Below are 26,015 nucleotides of genomic sequence, written 5' to 3' on the forward strand. Positions count from 1 at the left end.
ACAGGCTGCTTGGAAGCGGCAGGATTTTTTTCTCTCCGTCCATCGGCTTCTCCAACGGTAGAGAGAGGTTAGGTCGTTCTAACCTCTTATGCAGGCAGTCTATTATATCTTAAAAGTAACTATTCTGTGGTTTCATGATCGGTCTCTGAGGATCATTCCAATACTGATATTTCATGATTTTGTAACAAAGAGTTAAAATTATGAAGGACTGGGCGTGGTGCCACAGGCCTTTAATCCCAGCACTCAGGAGACAGAGGCAGGTGGATCTCTATGGGTTCGAGACCAGCCTGGTTTACATAAAAACACCTTTTCTCAAAAAAAATTAAAAAACTAAGAAAGAAAGAAAGAAAGAAAGAAAGAAAGAAAGAAAGAAAGGAAGGAAGGAAGGAAGGAGGAAGGAAGGGAGAAAAGAAAGAAAGGAAGGAAGGAAGGAAGGAAGGAGGAAGGAAGGAAGGAAGGAAGGAAAGAAAGAAAGAAAGAAAGAAAGAAAGAAAGAAAGAAAGAAAGAAAGAAAGAAATTATTACGAAGGTTACATAGAAAAGGGAGCTGCGTCGTTCATTCAGCTAACGTCTCTTATCTTTGGGGAATGAGGTCACCCTTGAGCCTCAGTTTTCTGGCATAAAACAGAAATAGTAGCAAGGCCTCATGCGGCGATGGGAGAAAGTGCTTGACCGCCCAGCAAATCAGCTAGCCAGTCTCTCCACTGAAAATTTATACACTCACAGCACACCGACGGTGCCCGGGCGCCCAGGCAAGCACAGCGGAGCAGCCGGGCGGGGCGAGAAGGGGCGGGGCCAGAGGGCTGGCTTCGTTCTCGCCCCGCCCCGCTCTAGATATCGCGAGAGGGCGGGCCGAGCTTGGCTTGGGCGTCCGCGTCGCTCCCGCGCTGGGGCACAAGTCCGGCCTCCTCCGCGGGCCGCGGTCTTCTGTGCCGGCGGCTGAGGGCCGCCCGCCGCGCGGCGTCGCCTGTGGCGTTGCGGTCATTGTGTCGTGACGGTGACGCCGGTAGTGGTTTCCGCGACAGCGCGTGCGGCTGCCTGAGTCCGGCCTGGGCTCCGCGGCCGCCTGGGGGGTCTCAGCAGTGCCCACCCTTTCTCCTCCAGGACCCCACGCCAGCAGCGACCCTGAGCCGACAGCCGGAGCGACCGGCAATGGCGGCCTCGACGGCCTCGCACCGGCCCATCAAGGGAATCCTGAAGAACAAGACTTCTGCGGCTTCCCAGGTGGTGGCCTCGGCCGAACAGCCCCGCCGGACTGTCGAAGAGGAGCTGAGGTGAGAGCTGGGAGGCTGGCCTGGAAGCCGCTCCTTCCCGGCGGACGGGCGGCCGCGGGGAGCCAGCCTCGGCCCTGCCCCTCCGGCCGCGGGGTGGAGCGGGGCCGGAGCCGGCACGGACTCCGTCGGCAGAGGTGGCGTTCGTCGTGTTATATTTGTTAGGTACATGTATACATTTTAAACCTGGCTTTTGATTTTGGGTGCCCCCAGAATCAAATTGAAGTTTCCAAGCTTTAGCTGTCAAGATTTTATTATTCGGTACCCTAAGCCAAGGTAGCCAAAATTCTGCGGCAGAGGAGTTACTTTCTTGCCCTTAAATTTCAGTCTAGGTTCAGGCTAGTGAGAAGAAAATTAAAACACACACAAACATAAGCACAAACCCCATTCAGCATCTTCCTGCATCCTCCCAGTTCCTGGTTTGTCATCTCCGCACTAAGTGAAACCAAAATTTTAAAGTCACTGATCTGTATTTAGTGGGGTTATTATATTTTTGTACCTGAAGCTAGAGTTTTGGTGCTTTCTAGTTTGGGGTCCTGTCCGGCGTTTCTAAACGCTCTTCAGAAAGAAGCAACTCAAGATGTTGACGTGCAGCATTGTGCGTAATAGTAAATAACTGGCAACCACCCAAGGTCCATTAGTGAGAACTGGTGAAATATTCATTATGGTACACTTGTATAATGGAACAATATACTGGCCTGAAAAGAGGTGTTTTGGCTACAAAGAAAACTACCCAGGGTTCAGTGCTCAATGAAAATAATGTTTCAGTACGGTGTATAAGATATAACTGTACCACTGGGTCAGACAGTAAGGGGGCTTAGATACTATGAGTTACTAAAAATAGAAGAACTCTTGCATTTGGAAATAAAGCTTTAGGAAAATTACTGAAATTTGTTAGTAGTAGCATTAAATGAGGATGCTGATGAACTCTAGAACTAGGGCGTGCCTATATTAAGGATCTAATTTAGAGTCCTAAGAGTAACTAGTTGGGAACAAATTTAGGGAAATTTGAAGAAAGTCTCTTGTGTGAGTTCAGCTTAGAATTGTGGCCTGCAGACACTAGAAAGGGACTTAGCTTTGCGGGACAGAGCCCCCACCTCGTTCTTTTGGTGTGACCCTTGACCTTCCTTCTCAAGTTTTCAACCTCTGCTTGGAGTAAGCTGCTTTAAAGGGATTTGACAGTGGTTGTAGGTCAGGAGAGAAACAGAATGCGAGACCATAACAATAGCAAGAAGATCAAGATGTTCAAAAATACCTACAGAAGGCACCTCCACAGTGTGACTGTTAAGCAGGAGGATTCTCATTGACTTTTGTGTTATCCAGGTGAGCTTTTTTCCAACCGCCAAGCGCCTTTTTCTGCCTGCTTGATGTCCATGCATTCTCAAATGTGATGTGCTGTAATCTAAAGCACGGTATTAGAGGTTTGCCTGCCCTGACTCCCATGGTTGCCTGAGATTTACATTCAGGTTTTTTTTTTTTTCCTTTTTTCCCCCTGGATGCCACTAAATGAGACTGGCTCCATTAGACAAATCACTTCTTCTGAAAGAGTTCCTGCAGGGCAGATTGATTTAAAGAGAATTTTATGAGCTTGTTGACAGATTGCATTGACTGTAGTTGTAGCCATATAGCAAGCACTACCAAACTCTAATTCACTGAAGTTCATGGTGTATGGTTCCAACTGGTAAAAGATAAGCCTTTTCATAATCACTGTTGGAACATTATAAAGCAAAGAAAACAAATTGTAGAAATAAAACTGTTATTGTCACAATTCATGCAAGCAATATTAATTGAGCCTCTTTTAACAGAAATGTTATTGTAGTTTGAATACATTTGAAACAAACTTTTTATGTTTATGCTTAATTTAATTAAAATCAGTACCCCCAGTCTGATATATAAAAAGACTAAAAATAAGTGACTCTTGCAATTATGATGTCCTTAGAATCCAGAAACAAAAGGTAGCATGTCCGTCTAACTGGAAATGGCAGAGCAGTGCATTAATAACACAGATGGCCATCATATTAATGTGGAAACAGCCAGAGCTCTAAGGGGATTGCTTTACTCTAGTAATTGTGTTCTGTATTGCCGCATAGATGCTAAGCATTGTTGCAAGCCTTGAGTCCTTGATCCTAAGGGAAATAAGGAATTATGTCCTCTCAAGCCTCTGGTCATAAATTATCATCATCTGATCATTACTTAACCTTGTTTTATGTGTTTCTACTTAAAGACACCATATTTAATATATAGTGTTTATTAATTTGCACTAAATTCATGGCCAGTAGCACTCATGCCTGGATGAAGTTTATCCATTGTAAGTTTATCCATGGCCTTCTTGCACTTAGGGACACTGGGCAATACTTGACTTTTGGGAGCCATTCACCAACAGAAACAGAAATGTGCATGGCACTAAGTAGACCACAGAATGCATACTTGTGGCTAGGATGTAACCCAGTGGTACAGTGCTTTCCTCACATATGCAAGAACCTGGGTTTGATCCCCAGCATGGAAACAGAAGGGAAAGGAAGGCACATACTTGTATGTTGTATGAACAGACCATGTGTTGTACATGTATCAAAAGGTCAATGAAACTCATCCTTTTGTACAAAGAGTTCAGGAATATATGTTAGTAATTACTTAAATCAAAGAAGACTTATACGGTATGAGAACTGAAAGCAGCAAGCAGAGCCTTGCCATATTTGGCTGCGGCTGGTGAACAATACAAAGTTTTCTTACTCTGCTGCTGTCTTGACCATCCAGTAAACCACCTTCACTATTGTTTAGATTTAGTAAGGAAATTCCCAGATAGAGAGCCTGCAAGTAAGAGTGAAGCCTACCTTTTTTGCATGCTTTTATCATGTCCAATGCAATTGGTTCATCACTATCCTTCTCATCTACCCCCAGTTACTGAAGGGTGTTACCTTATATAGGAGTAATTACTGACAGTTTTTCAAATGCACTTCAAATATTGCCATAATTCATGCATATTTTTGGTTGTATTTCTTAAAATGAATGTAGGGGCTAAGGAAGATGGCTTAGTGGGCAAAACATTTTGCTGTGCAAGTGTGAAGACCTAAGTTTGAATCCCCAGAACCCTTGTAAGACCAGACAGGATAGCATGCTCACCTGTAATCCCAGTGCTTATGTATGGGAGGCAGAGACAGGAGAACCCTTGGATTCCCAAACGCTTGAGCCTCAGCTAACTTGGCACTCTCTGAAAAAAAAGAAATTAGGATGCAGACTCAAACAAGGAAGGCAAGAACTGCACCCAAGGTTGTCCTCTGAACACACACGCACACATGCACATTCTCACAGGTACAAAGGTTTTTTTAAAAAAGGATAATGTATAGGTAAAGGGAGGTTTGTAAATTTTACATTGGTATTTCAAAACTCTGGTAAATTCAACTTTTAAAATAGTCTTTGGTATTTTGATTGTTTTTAATTGAGTTCTTTTCAAGACTGATAAATCATTATTTGTAAATTTGTTAAGATTTTACACTCTAACTCAGGTTACCCCTGGCATTGCAGTTCCTCTTCCTTACCCCAAAGACACAGAACAGGTACACACCAGCATATCGGGCAGGTGTCCTAAGTGTCTTGTTCTGAGTGAATTATTAACTATTAGTTCCTCTGAGTCGTAACATTTGCCAGGTATTAGTTTTAGGGGGTTAATTAAAATGTATATACTCCACAGTTTCTCATATTTAGGCAAGTTAAGTACACCACATTGCAACATGGTACCACATTGCTCAACTGTTTTGAAAACCACTGTCCTCTCCTGGGTTTGTGGAGTTCCCAAAATTGTTTCAGGATACCTCCAATGTAGTGCACATCTTACGAAGGCCTAACCTAACGTCTAGAGCTAATGAAATTAGATCAGTTCATTGAAAACATTGCTCCATTGATTCAAAGAAACGACCACCAGAAAAAGAAAACAAATTCCTATGATTATAAGATGCTATTCATTTTAAGGTATATTCTTTTTCAGATATGAGTGAAAGTGATTGTTTACAGTTATTAAAAGTATATTAAATGTTACTAAATCCTATTTTAGGGAGAAATTGTAGTGTAGTGCTTCATCTGAATCCTGTCTGCTACTAGTCACTGATTATTTGTTCTGACTGTCAATGAATTACTCATTTTATCTGTGAATTGTACATCTTAAATGAGTTAAAATGCTCAGCCCAGGACCTTACTCTTAACTGTGTTGTTATAGAAATGTAGAAATCTAATTGTTCATGCGTCTTGGGTTCCCTCACGTAGCTCAATCCAGATTCTGTTGTAGTTTTTTTTCTGGTAAATTCAACTTTTTAAAATTGTGTTTGAGTGAGGGATAGTGTGACCCACACACAGTCTCGGTACTTGAGAGATGGAGAGGTATGCGGAATGAGAATTCAGAGTCATCCTTGGCTACGTACCCAGTTCAGGCCAGTCTAGGCTATGTGAACCCCTACACCCCAAGGTGCTGAATTCCATTTTGTCTCCTTAAGTATATGGAGTGTTAAAGTCAAAACTAATTAAAATTAAAAGATTATTTCTTTCCCAAAAGTTGCCTTTTGTTTGCTTCTGCTTGCTTTATTGTTAAGTCTTAGTTTAACTTCAATTGTGGTATCAGCCTTCAAAGTCTTGACTCTTTTCTAAAAACAAAAAAAAATCAAACCAAAAAACCTGTTTATTGAAATGTGAAATTAAAGTTTAATACTTTGAAGCAAAATCTGCCTTGCCAATCTGAGAGCCGTGAAAAGTATCAAACAAGCAAGCAGAAACAAGAAGTACGAGGAAATTTTTGAGATGGCAGCATTTGAACTACCCAAGTGAAAGAAGTAACTTTTACAGGACAAGATGTAAACAGTCTGCAGCAATCTGGTCATCCGTGGGAAGGGTGAAACCGAAGCCAGCAAGTTTGGCTATCACAGCAGATCTGCCATGACCTAGTTCATTTTTATCTTTGGGATTTCTGACAGAAAATGGCCTATAGTTGAATTCAGGCTGGTCCTTGAGTTTTTAGACACTCTGCCACTAACATTAATTCCACTGAAACCTTAGGAATGCTAATTTCCATATCCACTGTCTCTATTGACAGTTCTTCTCTTCATTTGCTTTTTACCTAAGAATTCTTAGCGATTTTTTGAGTCTTTCACTTTTTTTGTTTGTTTTTGTTTTTCAAGACAGGGTTTCTCTGTATAACAGCCCTAGCTGCCCTAGAACTTGCTTCATAGACCAGGCTGACCTCAAACTCACAGAGATCTGCCTGCCTCTGTCTCCCGAGTGCTGGGATTTAAAGGCTTACACCACCACTGCCTAGCCCCTGTTTTACATTCTTAATTTTAGTGTCTCCCCTTTTGATGGAGGAGGGTCATCTATGTGTTACTTTCATTGGTTAATAAAGAAACTGCCTTGGCCCTTTGATAGGACAGAAAATTAGATAGGCAGAGTAAGACAGAACAGAATGCTGGGAGGAAGAAGGCAGTGAGGCAGTTGCCATGCCTCTCCTCTCTGAGACAGACGCAGGTTAAGATCTCTCCTGGTAAGCTACCACCTCATGGTGCTACACACATTAATAGAAATGGGTTAAGCAAGATAGGAGAATTAGCCAATAAGAGGCTGAAACTAATGGGCCAGCCAGTGTTTAAATGAATAGTTTCCATGTAATTATTTCGGGTGTAAAGCTAGCCAGGTGGCGGGACGCAGACCCACCATTCGTTCAATACCCTTTAATTTCAAGATAATCTTTCTTGGATTTGAATTTGAAAATTTCTAAAGATTTCTTTTCCTCTTAATTTTGTACTGAGGAAATGAAGGTTAGTACAGCTTTAAATATGTAAGACTTTAAATTCCATTTACAGTAGAGCATGATAAATGGAGAACAGACAAGAAGAAGTCGGGATTCAGATTTATTGTAGTTGCAGATCAGGTAAATTCAGCTTTCATGTGTAATGTGCTTTTGCTAATCTGAAGAACTTGGATTTGCTGTGCAAAGGCTGTAAACAATTCATTCAAGTAAAGTAAGCATTTGTCATGTTGTCTGTTAGATAATGAGTGACAAGTAGAACATAACTTTAGACACTACTTCATACTCTGTAAGTTAGAAAAGCACAAATAACCAGTCTTAGAAAGGTCTTGGCAAAAATTGGTGACATTATAAATGGTCTTTGTTTGTTTGTTTGTTGGATCTTTTGTTCTTTGCTTTTGTTTTTGGTTTGGCTTGGTATGGTTTGGTTATAGTGTAGCCCTGGCTGTCCTGGAATTAGCTCTATGGACCAGGCTGACTTGAACTCAGAGAGATCTGCCTGCTTCTGCCTCCTGCTAAGTGCTGGGATTAAAAACATGTGCCACCACTACCCCACATAAGTGGTCCTAAAATTTTTGGGGGGGGTGCCAACTACAGTGACGTATACCTAGAATCGTGGCTATTTGGAAGGCTGACATAGGAGGATCCCTTGAATCTTAGACCACTGTGGATCGCACAGTAAGAACCTATCTAAAGAGGAAAAGATTGTCTTAGCAAATTATCCTAAAATCATCAACAAATAGAATGTATGGAAATATGTCTGTCTCTGCTTGTTTTAAATAGTGTTAGATTAGATTAAATTTAAATATCTAACATTAGTTAACATGTCAAATATTATTTAGTTATTAAGGCAAAAAGACAAAGGTAGCTTATTTAATATAGTATATAGTTTATGTATTCTGTATATATTTACATATTAATATATATTTTTATTTATGTATTATATAATTTAGTACATAGAGTGAAAAGAAAATGCAAAACTTCAAATTATTAATGTTAGTGTACGGGGATTATACTTTTAAATTTTATTCTTAAATTTAAGAAATGCAATTTCTGCTTGTGTTCTATGTTTTTCTGTCTGTCATCTTACAAAACAAATTTACAGTGTTTCTTCCCTCATATTAGAAACACTCTGTCAAATATCCAACTAAATTGTATCTTTCTTTAAAAAATATGTGTATGGGTGTGTATGAGAGAGAGATAGAAGAGAGCTCATATCCAACACTTGAGCATGCATGTGCAAATAACAATTTGCAGGACTTCATTCTTGCCTTCTACCTTTTTGAAGTGCAAGGTCAGTTGCTCTTGCTTCTTACAGACTAGTTCAGGAGATTCTCCTGTCTCCATGTCTTTACATTACACTGGGACTGCAGACACCTGCCACTCTCTTTTTACCTGGGTTCTGGGCATTGAATTCAGGTAGCTAGGCTTAAGAGGGCTAGTGTTTTACCTACTACTGAGCGATTTCCTTGGCTCCTTCTTTCTTTTTCTACCCATGTAAGATAATGTTATATGTATTTCAGCATTAACATTTAGAAATTTAACATCATTTAGCATTGTTATCATCATTTGTCTTGTTTTGAGATTAGAAAGCATCCAGCTAAGTCATTAATATTTTTAATATATCTAATCATAATTCACATTCAGAAAACTGTATTAGATGTAAATTTAGAGCTTAAGAAAATACTATACATGCTGGCAGTGGTTTTGCAGGCCTTTAATCCCAGCACTTGGGAGGCAGAGGCAGGCAGATCTTGTGAGTCCGGCCTGGTCCACAGAGCTAGTTCCAGAACAGCCAGGGCTATACAGAGAAACCCTGTCTCAAACAATGAAAAAGTACTGTACTAGGGGCTAGGGAAATGGTTTAGTTTCTAAAGCACAATCATGAGGAACTGAGATCAGATCTCCAGCTCCCGTGAAAAGGACATAGTAGTATGTGCCTGTTTTCATTGTGTTGAGGTGGAAACAGGAAGGATCCCTGGAGCTTACTCTTAAAGCATAAATCAATATCAATTCTTTTTCATTATTAGAATCAGAATTGTTTTCTGTTTTAAATCTTTTTAATTAAAATTAGATTTATTTATTTTTGTTTTTCAAGTGTAGAGGATTTTGCCCACATGTATATTTGTGTACCACATGTATGCCTGATGTCTTTGGCAGTCAGAAGAGGGGATTGGATCCCCTGAAAATGGAATTACAGTTGAGCCACCATGTTAAGAATAGAACCTGGGCCCTCTGGAAGAGCAGCAAGGCATCTCTGCAGCCCTTCTGTGTAACAGCTTTCTTGGACTGCCAACCAGCTCCCAAATCTAGACACGGAGACTATCAATTATGAAAGCTCAGCCTTATCTTATGCTTGTCCTACTAGCTCTTATAACTTAATTTAACCTATTTCTCTTCATCTACATTTTGTCTCAGGGCTTTTTACCTTTTATTTTGTCCTAATTTTCTTGCTTCCTCTGAGGCTGACTGGCTGGCCCAGGGCATAACCCTTTCCTGCCTATTGACCATCAGCTTTTTATTAAACCAATCAGGGGCTTAGGCAGGCAAGGTGAAACAAATGCAGCACATCTTTACATAGTTACACAGTGCAGCATAAGCACATGTAACACCTTTACATAGTAGTATTCCACAACTCTCTCTTAATTCTTTAAAGGTGTGTTTCTTTTCACTGTGAACTTCCTTGGGATGTGTCCATGAACAGACTGAATTATTTGCTTTCTAAGCAAATAATATTTAATAATTTTTAAACAGATGTAGTAGCGGGCTGAAATAGAAGGCCAGTTTAATTGTTTTACAGATATTTGTTGCCATGCAACCCATACAACCCAAGTTCCTCCCACAAGTTTCATCCTTTCAGCTCACATAAAAGATGGAAGAGAGAACTGACTTTTTCAGCTTGTCCTCTGACCCCTCACCTACCCCCATTACATATGCAGACAGTAATAATAATAATAATAATAATAATAATAATAATAATAATAAAGACAGGGTTTCTCTGTTTATCTCTGGCTGTCCTGGAACTCACCTTGTAGACCAGGCTGGCCTCGAACTCACAAAGATTCCCCTGCCTCTGCCTCGAGTGCTGAGATTAAAGGTGTGTGCTGCCACCACCCAGCTCCAGTCAAATATTTTTAAAAATTGAATCTTGTTATAGACAAAGGTGGATGAAACTGAGCATGAAAGCAATTGAAACTTCTTTTTTAAACTCATTCTCTACTATGACAAGTGAAATTGAATTTTGTTTTAGAATTTTTTAACCAAATATTTTAAGTTTTAAAATCATAAATGTTATTTTTACTTTTTGGGTGTGTTTGCTTGTGTGTGTACTGTATTCAGTGCCCTTGGAGGCCAGAAGACTGTGTTGATCCTCTGGAACTGGAGTTAGAGATGGTTGTGAGCCTCCACGGGTATAATGGGAGCTGAAACCTGGGTCCTCCAGAAGAACAACTGCTCTTAATTACTGAGTCATCTCTTGAGCCCTGTTCCACATCTTAAATATTGTTTATATTTCATACTGTTTTGTAATTTTTTTCATGGATATAGTTTCAGTTGCCTCTCTGTGTTAGATAGTAGGGCTAATTGCAAGTAGTGTAACTTAGTGCCACAGAGTGCACACTCATAATTTATTAACATTGTATTTTGTATATTTTATCACAGTGAAAATGTGATATTCTTAATCTGAAGGTTAGAAAATAAGAGAACGTGCAGTCAGACTCACCTAAGTGTAGACATGTATGATTTTTTGTTGTTGTTAGTTTGTTTTTGTTTTTAGAGACAGGACTTCTCTGTGTATCAGTCCTTGCTGTTTTTAATATGTATACTAAATGCTTTTTCCCCCCTTTTTAATTTCAGTAAAAAGTCCCAGAAGTGGGATGAAATGAACATCCTGGCAACATATCATCCAGCTGACAAAGACTATGGTTTGATGAAAATAGATGAGCCAAACACTCCTTACCACAGGTAATATAACGTAGACATACTATCTTTTGTGGCTTGTTTCCATTTGCATTGATATAATTCCTAAATAACAGAAACTTTAAATCTGTTTTATATTTCTCTGTGTGTGTTTGGAGAAATATTTTTTTCATGATCCATTTTTTTTATTTTACATACTAACTACAGTTTTCCCTCCCTCCTCTCCTTTCGTTCCCTCTCGTACCTCCCTTCTACCTCCCCACCCACCGACTCCTCCTCCATCTCCATTCAGAAGGGGTTTTATATTTCATGCCAGAGTGCTAGCTAATGGTCTACCTGAGTACATTTTTGTTAATACTGTGCAACTTCACATTATTGTTGTTGTAGTGAATAAATATTGCACCTGGATGGTGGCTAGCTGCTGATACACACAAATAAGTGAGCTTTGTCTTCTTTCTCATTGCTGTGATTTTTTTTGTGTGTATGTATATATGATGTGTAGAAGTGCTGAGGAGACCACAAGCTGAAGGTAGGGCTCATGGAGTTGGAGTGGAGGCCGTGTGAGCTACTTGATGTGCGCGCTGAGACTCCATCTCCTGTCCTGGCAGTAGCAAGTGCTTTCGACTGCTGAACCATCTTTCCAGCTCCAAATTTTGAAAGGAAGATGAGATTTGAGGGGTTTTTTTTGTTCCCCAAGTAGAAATCGGAGGCTTTCTTTGCAAAAAAAGAAAAAAGAAAGAAAGAAAACTACATGGAAGACAGATAGTTTTGTATTCTTTTGTATGGTGTTGTAGTTTTGATAGTATGGATTTGGCAATTATAAATCTCAGGATTTTTATTTATTTAAGGTATGATCATACATTGTATTTCAGGCTGGTTAGAATTTACCATATAGCTCAAGCTGGCCTTGAAGCCAGAGTAGTCCTCCTGCATCAGCCTCCTGAGTGCTGAGATTACAGGGTATGAGCCATTAGGTCCAGCTAAAATTTTAAAATATAGGGCTGGAGAGATGGCTCAGCAGTTAAGAGCACTGCTCCTTCCTGAGGTCCTGAGTTCAATTCCCAGCAACCACATGGTGGCTCACAACCATCTGTAATGAAATCTGGTGTCCTTCTCTGGCCTGCAGGCAGACATATAGGCAGAACGTTGTATACATAATAAATAAATAAATCTTTAAAAAAACAAAATTTTAAAAAAAAATTAAAATATAATTGTGAAGTGATATTATAAACAGTATTTAAAAAGAGACAAAAATAATTCAATAGTAACAGATTCTAAATGAGTAGAACACTTAAGATTAGGACTTAATCTGTATTGAAAAATATTTTCAGTAATAAGATTTTTTTTAATCAAAGTAAGACCAGATAAATCTGTAAGTCATGTGCTTTTTTTTTTTCGACTGCCTCTACCTTCCAAGTGCTGCGATTAAAGGTATGCACCACCACCATGCAGCCAAGTCATGCAGGGTTTCATGAAACCCAGGCTAGACTTCAACTTACTATGTAGCTGAGGAAGATTTTGATTTTTCTGATCCTCCTGCCTATATTCTTAGTACTGGAATTACAGGACTATGCCCTGTTTATGTGTTCATGGATTAAACTCAGAGCTTTGTGAATGTCAGATGTGAGTTACATCAACGAAAATGCTATCTTTTAAATGAACAGGACTTAGGGAGATAATGTGATGCTAACAGAAACAGCTCAAATACACATGAAAATGTTAAAATCTGTGACAGAAAGAAATAGTGAAACAGAAGATACAGATAATAAAACTAAATAGTAATGAATTTAAGGAAGTTCATACCCCACTTCCTCTTAATTACAGGATACACTTTATATATCAAACCCTTTATTAAACCAAATCCAAAGTCGGGATTTTGTTCCTTCTCAATAAAGCGGGTAGCCACCCCTCACCGAGGATAGCTGTCCTAAAATAACTCATATCAGACATGACTTGGGAGGAATAGGTAGCTTTTTGTTATTGTTTTTGTTTTTTCCTAATAACATTTAAAATGTAGTAAAATCTGAATGGTAGACATTTGGTGTTTCATTTTATTTTGTTCTTCCATACCCATATATCCTTATTGTAGAGCTGCAAAAATGTAGCTTGGTCACTAACAGGCTTGTGTATGCATAGAATAGTTAGCTTTTATCAATTCAGCACTCAGTGCTCCCATTACTTCCATGAGATTGGTTTTGTTTTGTTTTGTTTTGTTTTGTTTAACAACAATAGCAAATTTTTTTTTTTAAAAAAAAGATCATTTTAAACTAAAAAATCTCATTGGTGGTTTATATTCTTTTATATATACACACAATTCATTTGTAACCCATAATTTTCTGTTGAACATTGCTACAAGTCAACAAATTATATTTCTTATATTCTACTCTACTTATATCCTAAATGTTTGTGGGTTTATTTCACGTTTCCTTGGATGAATGTATAACCAGCAGGTTTTTATTCATTAGGTCTCTAGGGTCTCTAGGGTCAGTATTAGTTTGCTTTCTTGTTGCTTTGACCAAGTATCTGGCAGAAGAGAACTCCAGAGGAGGAATTTCCATTTTTGTTGACTCAGGGCTCCAAAGGATCCTGGTGTCTGTCTGTGGTAGCTTGACCCTATGCACTCAGAGTAGAACGTCATCAGAGGGAATGTGTAGTAGAGAATTTAAAAATTGTTTTTATATTTTTTGAGAATTCTATATATTTTGATCATATTCTTTCTCCTCCTTAATTTCTTCCAGGTCCTCCCACCTCCCTACTCACCAACTTTATGTTCTTTCTTTAAAAAAAAAAAATCAATGAAATCAGTGACTTTTTTCCCTGCAACTAGGTCCTACCTCCTGCCTTGCACAAATTTCTACTAATGCCATCCTGAATCCTTCAGAGGCCTTATCTGCCATTTGATCAGAGCCTTCATGGTCTGATATTGTCTGAGAATGTAATCACAAACTCTCTAGAGCTGAGCTTTACTAATTTTCTGGGCACTTTTGTTGTTTTAATTTTTCTTTGTCTCTCATAAATTTGTTCACGTGTTGTCTGTTCAGTGAGATAGTTGGAGGGATACGAAAGAGCTACTACAGATGGCCCCTCCGCAAATCTCAAGAGTAGAGGAGAAGCTTGTGTGCAGTGGGCACTCCTGATTCTGTCCTGAATCCTGCTTGGGAAGCTCTTTGGAGGGTTCCCACATAGGAGAGGACACTTGGCTCTGTTTCTGTGCATTTCTTAATCCAGCGAAGTAGACAGCCAGGATTCCCCGCCATAGGATCTGTTTATTTTTCCTAGTCGTATGTCTGCGACCATTTCTTCCTTAATGGTGATATATAAGCACAAATTCTAAACCAGCTCAGCATCCTCACTGCCTAATTGTAATTCCAGTAGTCACAAATTTGGGGCCAGCTGGGCTGCACAGCAGGACTCTTCCCTCAAAATACTAAACCAACAAGTGGGTTATTTTGCATTATTTGTCCATCTGCCTCATTGGATTGAAAATTGACATTTTTAGTTTTTTCCCCCAGATAATTTGAGTTTTCAGTATTGTATGGTTGCTTTTTTTTCTTGTTAAGCTTATATATATAAGTTTATATATATATCATTCTTTATGCCTGAGGCTTGAACTCTGGGACCTTAAGCATGTCTGGCAAAGACTCCACTGAGTTACATTCCCAGCCCAGTGGCATGTGTAATAGAAAGTAATTTAAAGTTAAATTTCAAAGATGACACAAAGTTCTAAATAAATTGTTACTTTAATTAATAAAATTTTGTTTTCAGTCTTGGTTTTCTAGCTGTACAATTTTATTTCATGTATCAGTTTTAATAACCTGCTTGTTAATAGACACATGCTTGTCATCCTAGTATGATAGGTGATGATGAAGACGCCTACAGTGACTCGGAAGGCAACGACGTCATGACTCCAGATATCTTAGCTAAGAAGTAAGTACTAAAGCATTTCTGTAGAGTAGTTTAATTGTGCAAAGTCAAAGACATTTGCTGTGTTCTGCTTGTACATTTATAAACAAAAGACTAAACTTACCTAGGTTTGGGTTTTTACTGACAATTGAACCCAGGGCTATGTAGTAAATACTTGCTTCACCACTGAGTAAGATTCCTGGCCCCTAACTAGATTTTTATAGCAATTATTGCAATCTTGTTTCTTGATTAATATCAATCTAAACGGGAGGTGGCAAGGTTAAAGTGCCTGACCCTGCGGATACTTCAGTCTGTTTATCTCTCGCCATCTACATGGTAAAGATGTGAGAAAAACAAACATAAGTTCCTGTTGTTCATTAATTTCTAGCACCTGCCCTGCCGTCCTTGTTGCTTATATCCATCCCTACTTTTCCTTTTGCTTTCTTCATCACTTGTAGCTAGAATAGTTGTTTATAATTTTGGAGTTGAATGAGACATTTAAATAGTACAAGTCACAGTTACTAATTTCTTCATAAATATTTTATAGATTAGCTGCTGCTGAAGGCTCTGAGCCAAAGTATCGGACTCGGGAACAAGAAAGCAGTGGAGAGGAAGATAATGACCTCTCCCCTGAAGAGCGAGGTAGGTAATTCCTGCAGCTGCTTTCAGTGTGATGCTAATAATTTTTGTGAAGAATAAATGTATTTGAAGATTGGAAAATTACATTCATAGTTGGGAAGTGGTGGACAGGAAACAAAAAGCAATAAAAATAGAACCTGTAATTCAGATTCTACATATGTGAATTTTTCATGTAATAGTATTGCCCCCTTGATTAAAAGAAGGTGAAAGAAATACTACTGTCGTCCAAGTATTTGCAGATATTCCTTTCTTTGTATTTTTTTAGTGCCTGATAAAAAGAAACTCAGTAACTACTTATGAAATTAATTCTTTTAGTGTCATTGAGTATTTGAATGATCTTCAAGTGGATAGATTGCCTCATTTGTGCCTTTTCTGTTTTAAGATAGTAGTGATGCAGGACTGGGGATGTGGTTGAGTTTGGAGAGTGCTTAAATAGCATGCACAGAGCCCTCAGTTTGAGCTTTGGCACAAATGAACTGTTTGTGTTGTCTCTAATAACAAAACTAGAGAGGTAAAGGCAGAAGTTCAGAACCTCATTCTGTAGTAGATGTGTGGTCATCCGGAGCTACCTGAGATCCTGTGTCGAAGAAAAAAAAGACAGTGAAATTTATCCAGAGAACCAAGATGATAAAGTATAGAATGAAAATTGTATAGGTCTCGTGGAGCACAGAGTAGTGATGTCTGAGGAGAAGCTGGAGAAGCCTCATTGCAGGATGGAAGAGGCTCTTGTGCCCAAGACAGCACATGTGTAGTTAAGGTACTGCTGCCTTCGTGTGTTTTCGTTTGCATGGAACACTGGTCTGATAGGAATATGTTTTATCTTACTGGTTTTTAAACTTTTTGAACCATGTGAATGTATTATCTTTTCAAGATAAAATTTGGCTGGAGAGATGGTTCGGTGGTAAAGTATGTGTACCAGAGTTGAGCAACTATGTCAGATGGGTCACAACTGCTGTTAACTTTAGCCTTGGGCACACAAACACAATTTAAAAAATAAATATTTTTAGTTTATGTAAAAGAATATAAAATACCCTGTTGGCCATTGGTATCTGCAGGTTCAACACCTGCACATTTAACCAACAATGATTCAGAAACATTTGAGGGAAGAAAAATAAACCCATACTGAACAAGGATAAACATGGTTTTCTTGTCATTATTCCCTAACAGTATAGCACAGCATTATTTATTTGCATAGCATTAAACCTAGAAATGACTGAACATGTAGTGTGTGAAGGTGATATGCAAAAACTACACCACTGTACATGAAGGATTTGAACATCTATAGATTCTGATGTCCTTAGAAGTCCAGGATCCAATCCCTCAGGTGAACATAGTTGTCCCATTCTCTCTTTTTCTTAGGGTGGGGTAGAGGGACTTGAGACAGGGTTTCTCTGTGTAGCCTTGACTATCCTGGAACTCACTCTGTAGACCAGGCTGGTCTGGTGTGTCACCATCGCCCTGTGTTTCTCATTCTCTTCGCAGAAAGTAATCAAAGCTCAGGATGTAGCTCGGTGGTAGAACGCTTGGGTAGCCCTAGTAAAGCTGTTCAGCAGACTGTCAGCCCAAGCTCATTATCAGCATTAGAGAGACTCTGACAATAAATAGCACCAGGGGCTATTGAGGAGGGTTTCAAATAAAAATTGTTACTAGGTTTTTCCGTATTATCCTCCCAAAACATTTATCTATTAACTGTTGGGTTTTTTTAACCTACATTATCAGTTCTCATTAAGGATAATTATCCATTAGTTTGTAGTTCCATGAGTTGAACTGCAAGGCATACCATTTGACCTATTAAAATAATTTTATTAAGTGATTTCCTACTAATAGAGTTACTAAATTATATAGGTGTTTTTCCCCTTAAATATTTACATGTCTAGAAAACATTTTGAATTTACAGGTGACCTTTTTGTTTGTTTTTTTGAGACAAGGTCTTAAACAATAGCCTAGTCTTGCCTTGAATTTATAGTAATCCTCTGCCTGGGCTCTCCAGTACTAGGCTTATAGCTGTCAATAAGTACTACTTTTTAAACATATATTTGTTATTTTATGTGCATGTATGGGCACTTGAGCCGATACATGATACAGTCAGGTGACAGCTAATAAGGAGTCAGTTCCTTGTGTGGGGTCTGGGGTTTGAACTCAGGTTATTAGTCATGGCAGCAAGCACCTTCCACCTGCTGAGCCATTTTAACAGTGCAGATACTCTCTTTTTATTGTTTTGATTTTTTTTCCAAGACAGGGTCTCACTAGGCAGCACTGGCTGTCCTGGAACTCAGCAGGTAGACCAGGCTGGCCTCAAACTCGCAGATCTGCCTGCCTCTGCCTCTGCCTCCTGAGTGCACCACTACACTTGCCTAGCACAGATATTGTTAAAATAAATCTAATGTATATTACAATAATTAAAATTATTAGTTGTGGAGTCTGAGAAATATGGTATTATGCTCCAAGTCTGATGCTTTTTTAAGTTGGCTAATTTAAAAAAAAATAGTTCTGTGTTTGACAGTACATATCTGTGGTACTAGAGTCACGAGGCTGGGGCATAATGATCTATTGAGCCCTCAAGTTCAGGACCAACCTGGGAAGTTTAGTGGGACCCCCCCCCATCTCAAACAAACAGACTAAGCTGTTGGTGATTATTAAATGAAATGAAGTATTTAATGCACTTAGCACTGGTCATTTTGTATTCTAATTGATCAGTAAATGCACTAGGGATAATTCTAGCACTTGGGAGGCAAAAGCAGACTGATCACTATGAGTTCAAAGCCAGACTGGTCCAAATAGAGAATTCCATGCCTGCCAGGACCACACAGTGGGACCTTTTCTCAAAAAAAAAAAAAAAAAAAAGCTAATCAAAATAGCATTATGGAACTCTCTCTTACTGGTCGCTCACTGTCTAATAGACTTGAGCCCAGGATTCAGTCCCCAGTACTACAAGGTGGGGAAGGACAGTTTTATTTTTAGTGTGAATATGGGAAAGGAGGCTTCTCATATTCTATGGATGAATATGAGAATTGTTTCAGGCATTTAAAAATATTATCAGTGCCCACATACATACATACATATATATATATATATGACGAAAGTAAAAATAACACAAGACATTACTTATGTTTAATCGTTTAATGTTTTGTGATCATTACAATCTAAACTATATATTTCATTTTTAAAAATATTTTGTGACTTACAAAGAGTAATGTGCATTTATATTTATGTTGAAAATAATAGAATACATAAAAACTATGTATAAGTTATATTATAAAAAGCATTGCTAATATAGTGAGAAACCAGAAAGCTTTGACTTGGAGTAGATAATTATATCTCACTACCTTGAAACTTTTTACAAAGTCGAAATGACATTGAGTCTGTCTTGGATAAATTTGGATATGTGATTGTGTTAACAACATAGTAAGTGCAGAAACAAACTGTGCCTTCAAATGTGATTCAGTTTTGTAGTTGTATGTGTGTATGTATGTAAATATATATATATATGTTTGTTTGTTTTGGTTTTCCGAGATGGGTTTCTCTGTGTAGCATCTTTAGCTGTCCCAGAGCTAGCTCTTGTAGACAAGGCTAGCCCTGAACTCCCAGAGATCCGCCTGCCTCTGCCTCCCAAGTGCTGGGATTAAAGGCGTGCACCACCACTACCCGGCTGTAAAAACATATTTTTATATAAAAAAAAAAAAGCTAGCTAAAAAAATGTTAGTAATCTCTGGGTGTCTAGCTTTGTTTTGTTGTAGTCTGAATATTAGATTCATGAATACTAGGCAAGGAATCTGGCCATCTCTATCTCCATTTTTGAGTGAGGTTATTGGAAGTAATTTCCTTTTACAATTCTGAGTAGGTGTTACTTTGGTGAGTTAAAATGTGGGTGGATATTTGCTTTGCCTTCACATCATCTGAATATTTAAAGATACCAAATTGCTCTGGTACATGCCTGTGAACCTAGCTACTGAGAAGGCTGAGATAGGAGGACTGATGGGCCCACGATTTCAAGACCAATATTAGCAATATGGTGAGATGACCCTTTCCCCATCTCCAATGTGGTTTTTTGCTTTTGTTTTTGTATGCTGTTTTTTGAGACAAGGGTTTCTCTGTGTAGTCCTGGTTATCCTGGAACTCACTCTATAGACCAGGCTAGCCTCGAACTCAGAGATCTATCTGCCTTCCTCTGTCTCCCGAGTCCTGGGATTAAAGGTGTGCTCCAGCCTTCTGGCTCAGAAGTATTTTATAAAAGCAGAGAAAATAATGACTGACAAGATCTTAATAATAGAATACTTGGTAATAATATAACACTTGAAGGGAATTAGATCTTAGGAACTTTGAATATCCTTATTTTGGTGATGGCTGTGCTATTTTGAGATTAAGATCATCAATAAAGCAAGGATGATGGAATTTTAATTCATTTCATCGACATCTTTATTTTACTAATAAATTCATTTTAAAGTTACTTTTATTTTGTGTGTATGAGTGTTTACCTACATTGTATGGAGGTGTACTCCATATGTGCCTGGTGCTCAGAGAGGCCAGAAGAGGGCACTAGATCCCTGTGGCACTGAAGTTACTGGTGGTTATGCGCGCACGGGGTTGGGGGAGAGGGTGGTTAAGGCAGCAGGTTTATTTTTTGTATTTGTGTTTCAGTGTAAGTTTATGCATGTGCCTGCTACAGGATGTTTGGCTTTTTATATGGGTGCTTGGGTTCAATCTTAGAATTCTTTATTTCTTCATGAACAGTTCAGTGAATAAAATGGCAGGTGTGTTGAGTTGCCACTAATTATGTTTCTAAAGTCATAGGAGTTTTTTAAACTGATAAGGATTTTTAAGAGGATTATTTTTCTTAGTGAAAGTAGAAGTCATAATCAGGTGTGGTGTGTGCCTATTTTGTTTTTATTAGTTTGTTTGCACATTTTATTTATGCTGTGTTCGAGTGTGTGCATGCTCAGGTGCAGAGCAAAGGACAACTCCAGGAAATGATCTTTCCCTTCACCATGTGAGCCAAGTGTGCTGTCTTGCTAGCCCTGGTGCATGCCTATAATGTTTGCATTTAGGAGGCAGAGGAATTAGGAGATGTAGGTCATCTTGGGCTGCTTACAGAAACATTGGAGTTTGTGCAGTCTTCATACATCTGATTGTACTATTGCTACAGAGTTTTCTTGTATCTTTAAATTTTCTTTACAGAGTTTCTAAAAGCTTTGTCCATTCCTATTCATTGATTGAAGTGTATGTTTGAATTATAAATTAAATACTTGAGATTTTGTGGGCTGTATAGTCTTATTACAAACTACCTGACTTTGCCATTGAGCACAAAAATAGTCTTCAACTGACAACAAAAACTTTCAAGTAAATTTAAGTGAATATAACTGTATTATACACAGTGGACTCTGACAGAACAGGCTTGGACCAGTCCCCAAGTAGAGACCTAAGCTCACAATCCTCTTTCAAATCTTTTACAGAAAAGAAGCGACTGTTTGAAATGAAAAGGAAGCTTCACTACAACGAAGGACTGAATATTAAATTAGCTAGACAGTTAATTTCAAAAGACCTGAATGATGATGACGACGACGAAGAAATGTCAGAGACTGCAGATGGGAACAGCATGAATACTGAAGAGTCAGATCAAGGTCAGTGCCTTAGCAGTGTCACTAGGCCTGAGAGAGAGCTTCCTTCGCAGGGGCTTCTGGAGCCTTCAGAGACGTGTCAGTGTTTCTACAGTTTAATCCTGGGCTCAGTTTCAAAATAAATTTATGCCTAAAATTAATTTGATAAAACCATATTTTTTTATTTACTTGGCTTTAAAGATACTTTGCTTGACTGTATGAAGTCATGTTTTATTTAACAAGAAAATCTAAATTAAAGTTTAAAACGTTTTACTTGTTTTTATTGTTTTGTTTTGTAGTGTTGCAAATTGAACCCAGAGCCTCATTCATACTATTAGAACTCATTTAAAGAAAGCAGTTTTTGTTTTTTGAGGGGGACTATTGTTTGTGGGTATTTTATGTGGGGTTTTGGTTTTGGTGGGATGGTCTGTCATGTGACACTGCTGGCCTTGAAATCACAGCAGTCTTCCTGTCTCAATCTGTACTCTTCCAAGTACTGGGATGACAAACATGGAACTGCCATATTTTGCTCAAAAAACATGTTTTTTTGTATGGAAGATTTGTTTTGACTTTCCTGTAGATACAAAAAGTACGTCATCTTTGCAGCGTTGCTGCTATATTTTTTGTGTTTTGAGTCTTAGACCACTTTCTGCAGCCTAGCAGTTATAGTCTTAGGGAATATATTTTATTTCATTTGTTTTTGAAGTACAGGATCAAACCCAGGGCCTTATATATATCTACCATTGAAGTATATATCCCAGCCCCTAGTTCTTATCATTTATTATTCTGTGTTTAACAAAGGTGAGCCAGGTATGGTAGCACTACCTGTAATCCAGCACTAGTGTTGACTCCAGGATTGCGGTGAGTTCAGGCCAGCCTGGATTAGAGAGCATGGCCTGTCTCAAAATGCAGTGACTGTTCTGTCCATCTTTATCTATGATTGAAGATGGTGTATATATTCACGACCTTTTCTTGTGCTCGTTTCTTTGTTTCTTTTTTTTTTTTTTTTTTTTTTTTGTGGCAGTGTAATTTATCCGTGGTGCCTAAACTGGTTCAAGTAAAAGTTGTTCTATTTTAATGCTTACTATGGAATAGTAATTCTGTGGTATGAAATAGTAAGTCATTGTCTCGTTATAGTGTCAGGATTGCAGTATTTAACTTGAACAGACTTCATCCTAGTAGTCATTAACTCTTTCTCTTCATATTATCTATTTTTAATTGATCAAACACTAGGAACTGAGGTGTACTTCAGTGGTAGAGCGCTCGCAAACATATAATGTCTCCTAATTGCCCTGACATCTTTGTTTCCCACTCCAGCCCCTCAAGTAACTTGTCAGCTTCCTTCAGACTTTCACTTCTGCTGCCAGCTCTTCTGTGCTGTAACAAGTTAGGAACATTCCTCATTTGCTGCTGAAATTCTTCCCCCAACTCAACACAGGGACTAAAGAATAAAGAAACATCATTCTTAATCTCTCTTTTCTCCCATTCTCTCTCTCCATAGCTTTTTTTTTTCCAGAAACATTTTTAATTTATTTTTTGAGAATTTTACATGTACTTTGGTTATATCTGCTCCCCAGGTCTTTGAACTCCTCCCATACTACCTCCAGCCACACCCATTCCCAACTTGATGTCCTCTCAACCCACAAAATCCAGGTCATGCTGCCTGCATGTGCATAAGTGTAGGGTCATCCACTGGAACGTGGGCAACATCTGAAGAAAGCTGACTCCCCGAGCAGCCATCAACTGCTAATGTGGGGAGTTTGTGACCCCCTCCACCATGCACACTGGAATGTTGACTGGCTTGATGTTAGCACGCAACCAGAGCTGCTCTGAGTTCCTGGATATGATGATGGCCTTGTCATGTCCAGAAGACACTGTTCACAGCAGTCTCCCTAGCTTATGGTTCTCACCAGTCTGCTTCTGTGTTCCCTGAGCCTTGAGGGAGTGACAAAGATGTCACTTTTAGGGCTAGGCTCTGGTCAGTTGTGGGTGTCTGTACTAAGCTCTGCTACATAAGGAAGTTTCTCTGATGATGATTAGGGTGCGCTAATCTGTATCTAATGGTTCTTGAAAATTAACTTATACTAGAATATAAAGTTTTTTATTAGTTCCTGAGTTTTCTGAAGTAGAAACTAAAGCACCCTCACATAGGAGTATAACTCTCATGGCATCATAAGAGTGCACAAGGATGGTTGAAAACAAGTTTCTCATCTACTCTTCGGGTCTTAACCCTTCTTAACCAACCTTTAAAGCTTACTGCTTTTTAAACATGTGCAGTTTCTTCATCTACTCTTTTGCTTCATGCCTCCGCTTATTTCTAAAGTTGGTATTGTATAATTGTCGGGTAATGTGAATTTTTTAGTATCAAATAGTTGGAGCTGTAAAACAGCTTTCCTCCTGCGATTACTCACACCAGCATCCATTCTGAAACCCATTTGTCCTATCTCCACATACATTCCTGCTTTTATAACATTTAATGGTATGTTTAGGGTCTTTCAAATCCGTCTAATATAGCCTACATGAAGCACACCTTACTGATTTATTAAAGTTTTTGTATTTGCTTATTAGCCATGCCAGGGAAAGGGTGTTTAAAATCAGGTAATTTCAGAGTTGGTCATAGTTTTTCTTTGCTTTAATAAGTATCTGAGGAAACCACCTAAGAGGATTGGAAGAAGGGTTCACAGTGTCTGAGTTTTCAGTCCACGTGTACTAGGCTCTGTCACTGTGGGCCTGTGGTGAGGCAGAGTGCATTCTGGTGATCAGGAAGCAAGGAGGGCCAGAGTACAGTGTAGCCACTGGGACAGTGTCCCATTCCTCTAGCTTAAGCTCTACCTCCTTTCTAGTACCTCTCAAAGTAGAATTGATCCCTCAGCACATGAGCCTGTAGACAATTCATATTCAAACCGTAATAGCAAATTATACTGATTTTTTTTTCTCCTTTTATCTTTGCAGGATCTACTGCAAGTGGCCATCTGCAAAACAAATCACAAAGTTCATAAAAGAAATGTGTTCAGCAATGCAGTCATTTGTCAAATACAAACCTTGTTACTATACTACACTGCTTCTTGTTCTCTACAATTCGTGACTTACGTACCAAAATACACACCAGTTATATATTGCCAAGAATTAAGTGATAACCATAGAGACTGGTTAGATGGACAATGCCTAATTAATGCATATATTCTTGTGCCTCATATTTCACCAGAAATACAGTGTAATGTCATTAGTCCAAAACTGCTTTACTTTTGTAAGAACACTGGTTAATTTGTATATGATATTATATAGCTTTTTATGCTTTAGATATTAAATAATGTCATGGGGGAAACTAATTTATTTTTGTCACTTCTAGATGATGGTACCTCTTATAAAATGTTTGGAGAGTAGTTTGATGCTTTTTCTTCTTTTAATCAAAAGCCTATTGGTACAGTGGGATATATAGGTGGATAAATATTTAGACAGAAAGATATTTTTTAACATTTATCTTTAGCTTGTTTTGGCTAATTGAGAAAGTGTTACTGTTCATTTTCTGATTGATGACCTTTAAAATTCCTGATTTTCTCTGTTCTCAGAAGGAAAGGAATGAAATCTTTTCCATCCAAACTGGTTTCCCCCACTCCCAACCACACTCAAATAAATTACCAGGTTAAAGTTGCACTGACATCTGCTCTGCTTGTTTTTGTAGGCTGGGCAGACTTCAGATCAGGTTCTGAATAGTGTGTGCTAGCTCAGCGTTCCCTTTATTTATATACCTGTCTGAACCTGCTCTGTTTCCTACTCCCTTCTGCTTATATACATATAATTGTAAAGATTGTTATAGGACGGCAAAGGCTGTTGGACGTGAGAAGCTCTTCTCTCACTCTGTCATTTGCTGCAGTAATGAATTCTCACTTAGACATCTGCTAGTTTTAAACATGAAGGAAATAAATGAAGTATCCATGCCACAGCAGGACAGCTAAGCACCTGATCTCTGTACGTCTGATTGACAACTTGGTCAGGAAATTGCTAATAGTTCATTTGACTTTAGACCTTAGAAAACTATTAACTTAGGCTTTTTTGCACGATGAAAACTTTTTATGTAATCAGAATATGATTGTTCCTGAATGTACAGACAGAATTATGCCTGAACATTTTTAAATTGAAAGGTTCGGAGGAGTTCCTGCTTTAAAAGAATATGATAATGCACACTATAACAGATGGACTTGATTCCTTGAACATGGTAGAAATTATTTGGATTTTTTTTTCCCCTGAAAAGAATAGTTCCTGTGTGTCTTCGTTTAGTGATGATTCCCTTTGTAGTCATTTATTTGTATCGTAAGTTTTTGGTAGCACCAAATGAATCTGTTATATGACAGACTTTTAAAATAACTTCTGTATATTATATATATGAAATGGTTTTTATTGAGCAGCTATCCACTTTCAATTTATGGAAATATGATGTCAAAATAAAAAAGGTGGGAAGAGTCTTTGCTGTTAGAAGAATATGCTTATTTGGAATGTCTTTTTTTCTTTTTTTTAAATGGGATCAAACCAGAGTACTTCTGAAATGTTAGTACAATATTCTAACTTAACGTTTTAACTAGTGAACCACTGATGTACACACTAAGAAATGTATACCTCATCTTTGTAAATTAAGCCTGTTTGTGGGGTGTGGAAATTCAGTCTGTATATATGTGTGTGAATATGTTCATGTACCCAGACCTCTGCTTTTAGTTTCTATCTTTTTGTGTTCCTTTCAAATTATTGTTTTATTATTGTGTGTCGGGGGGGGCACTACTATGTAAGTTTGTGCACCACTTGAGTGCAGTACCTATGGGAGCCAAAGAAAGGTGTCTGTCAGATCCCCGAACTGGAGTTATAGAAAGTTATGATTTCCCATGCGGGTGTAGGGAATTGAACCCAGGTCCT

General features: G+C 38.5%; 1 protein-coding gene across 1 annotated transcript; it reads left to right on the forward strand.

Moving 5' to 3' along the window:
* The first annotated feature begins 881 nt into the window (after window positions 1-881).
* Window positions 882-25,589, forward strand: Ppp1r2 (protein phosphatase 1 regulatory inhibitor subunit 2). Its single transcript, XM_038346627.2, has 6 exons — window positions 882-1,274; window positions 10,912-11,019; window positions 14,824-14,901; window positions 15,425-15,519; window positions 20,967-21,134; window positions 24,063-25,589. The coding sequence occupies exons 1-6, from the start codon at window positions 1,153-1,155 to the stop codon at window positions 24,107-24,109; spliced, it is 618 nt and encodes a 205-aa protein (XP_038202555.1). The 5' UTR covers window positions 882-1,152; the 3' UTR covers window positions 24,110-25,589.
* The last annotated feature ends 426 nt before the right edge of the window (window positions 25,590-26,015 follow it).

The sequence above is a fragment of the Arvicola amphibius genome, chromosome 10, assembly GCF_903992535.2.
Source record: "Arvicola amphibius chromosome 10, mArvAmp1.2, whole genome shotgun sequence".
NCBI classification, from domain to species: domain Eukaryota; kingdom Metazoa; phylum Chordata; class Mammalia; order Rodentia; family Cricetidae; genus Arvicola; species Arvicola amphibius.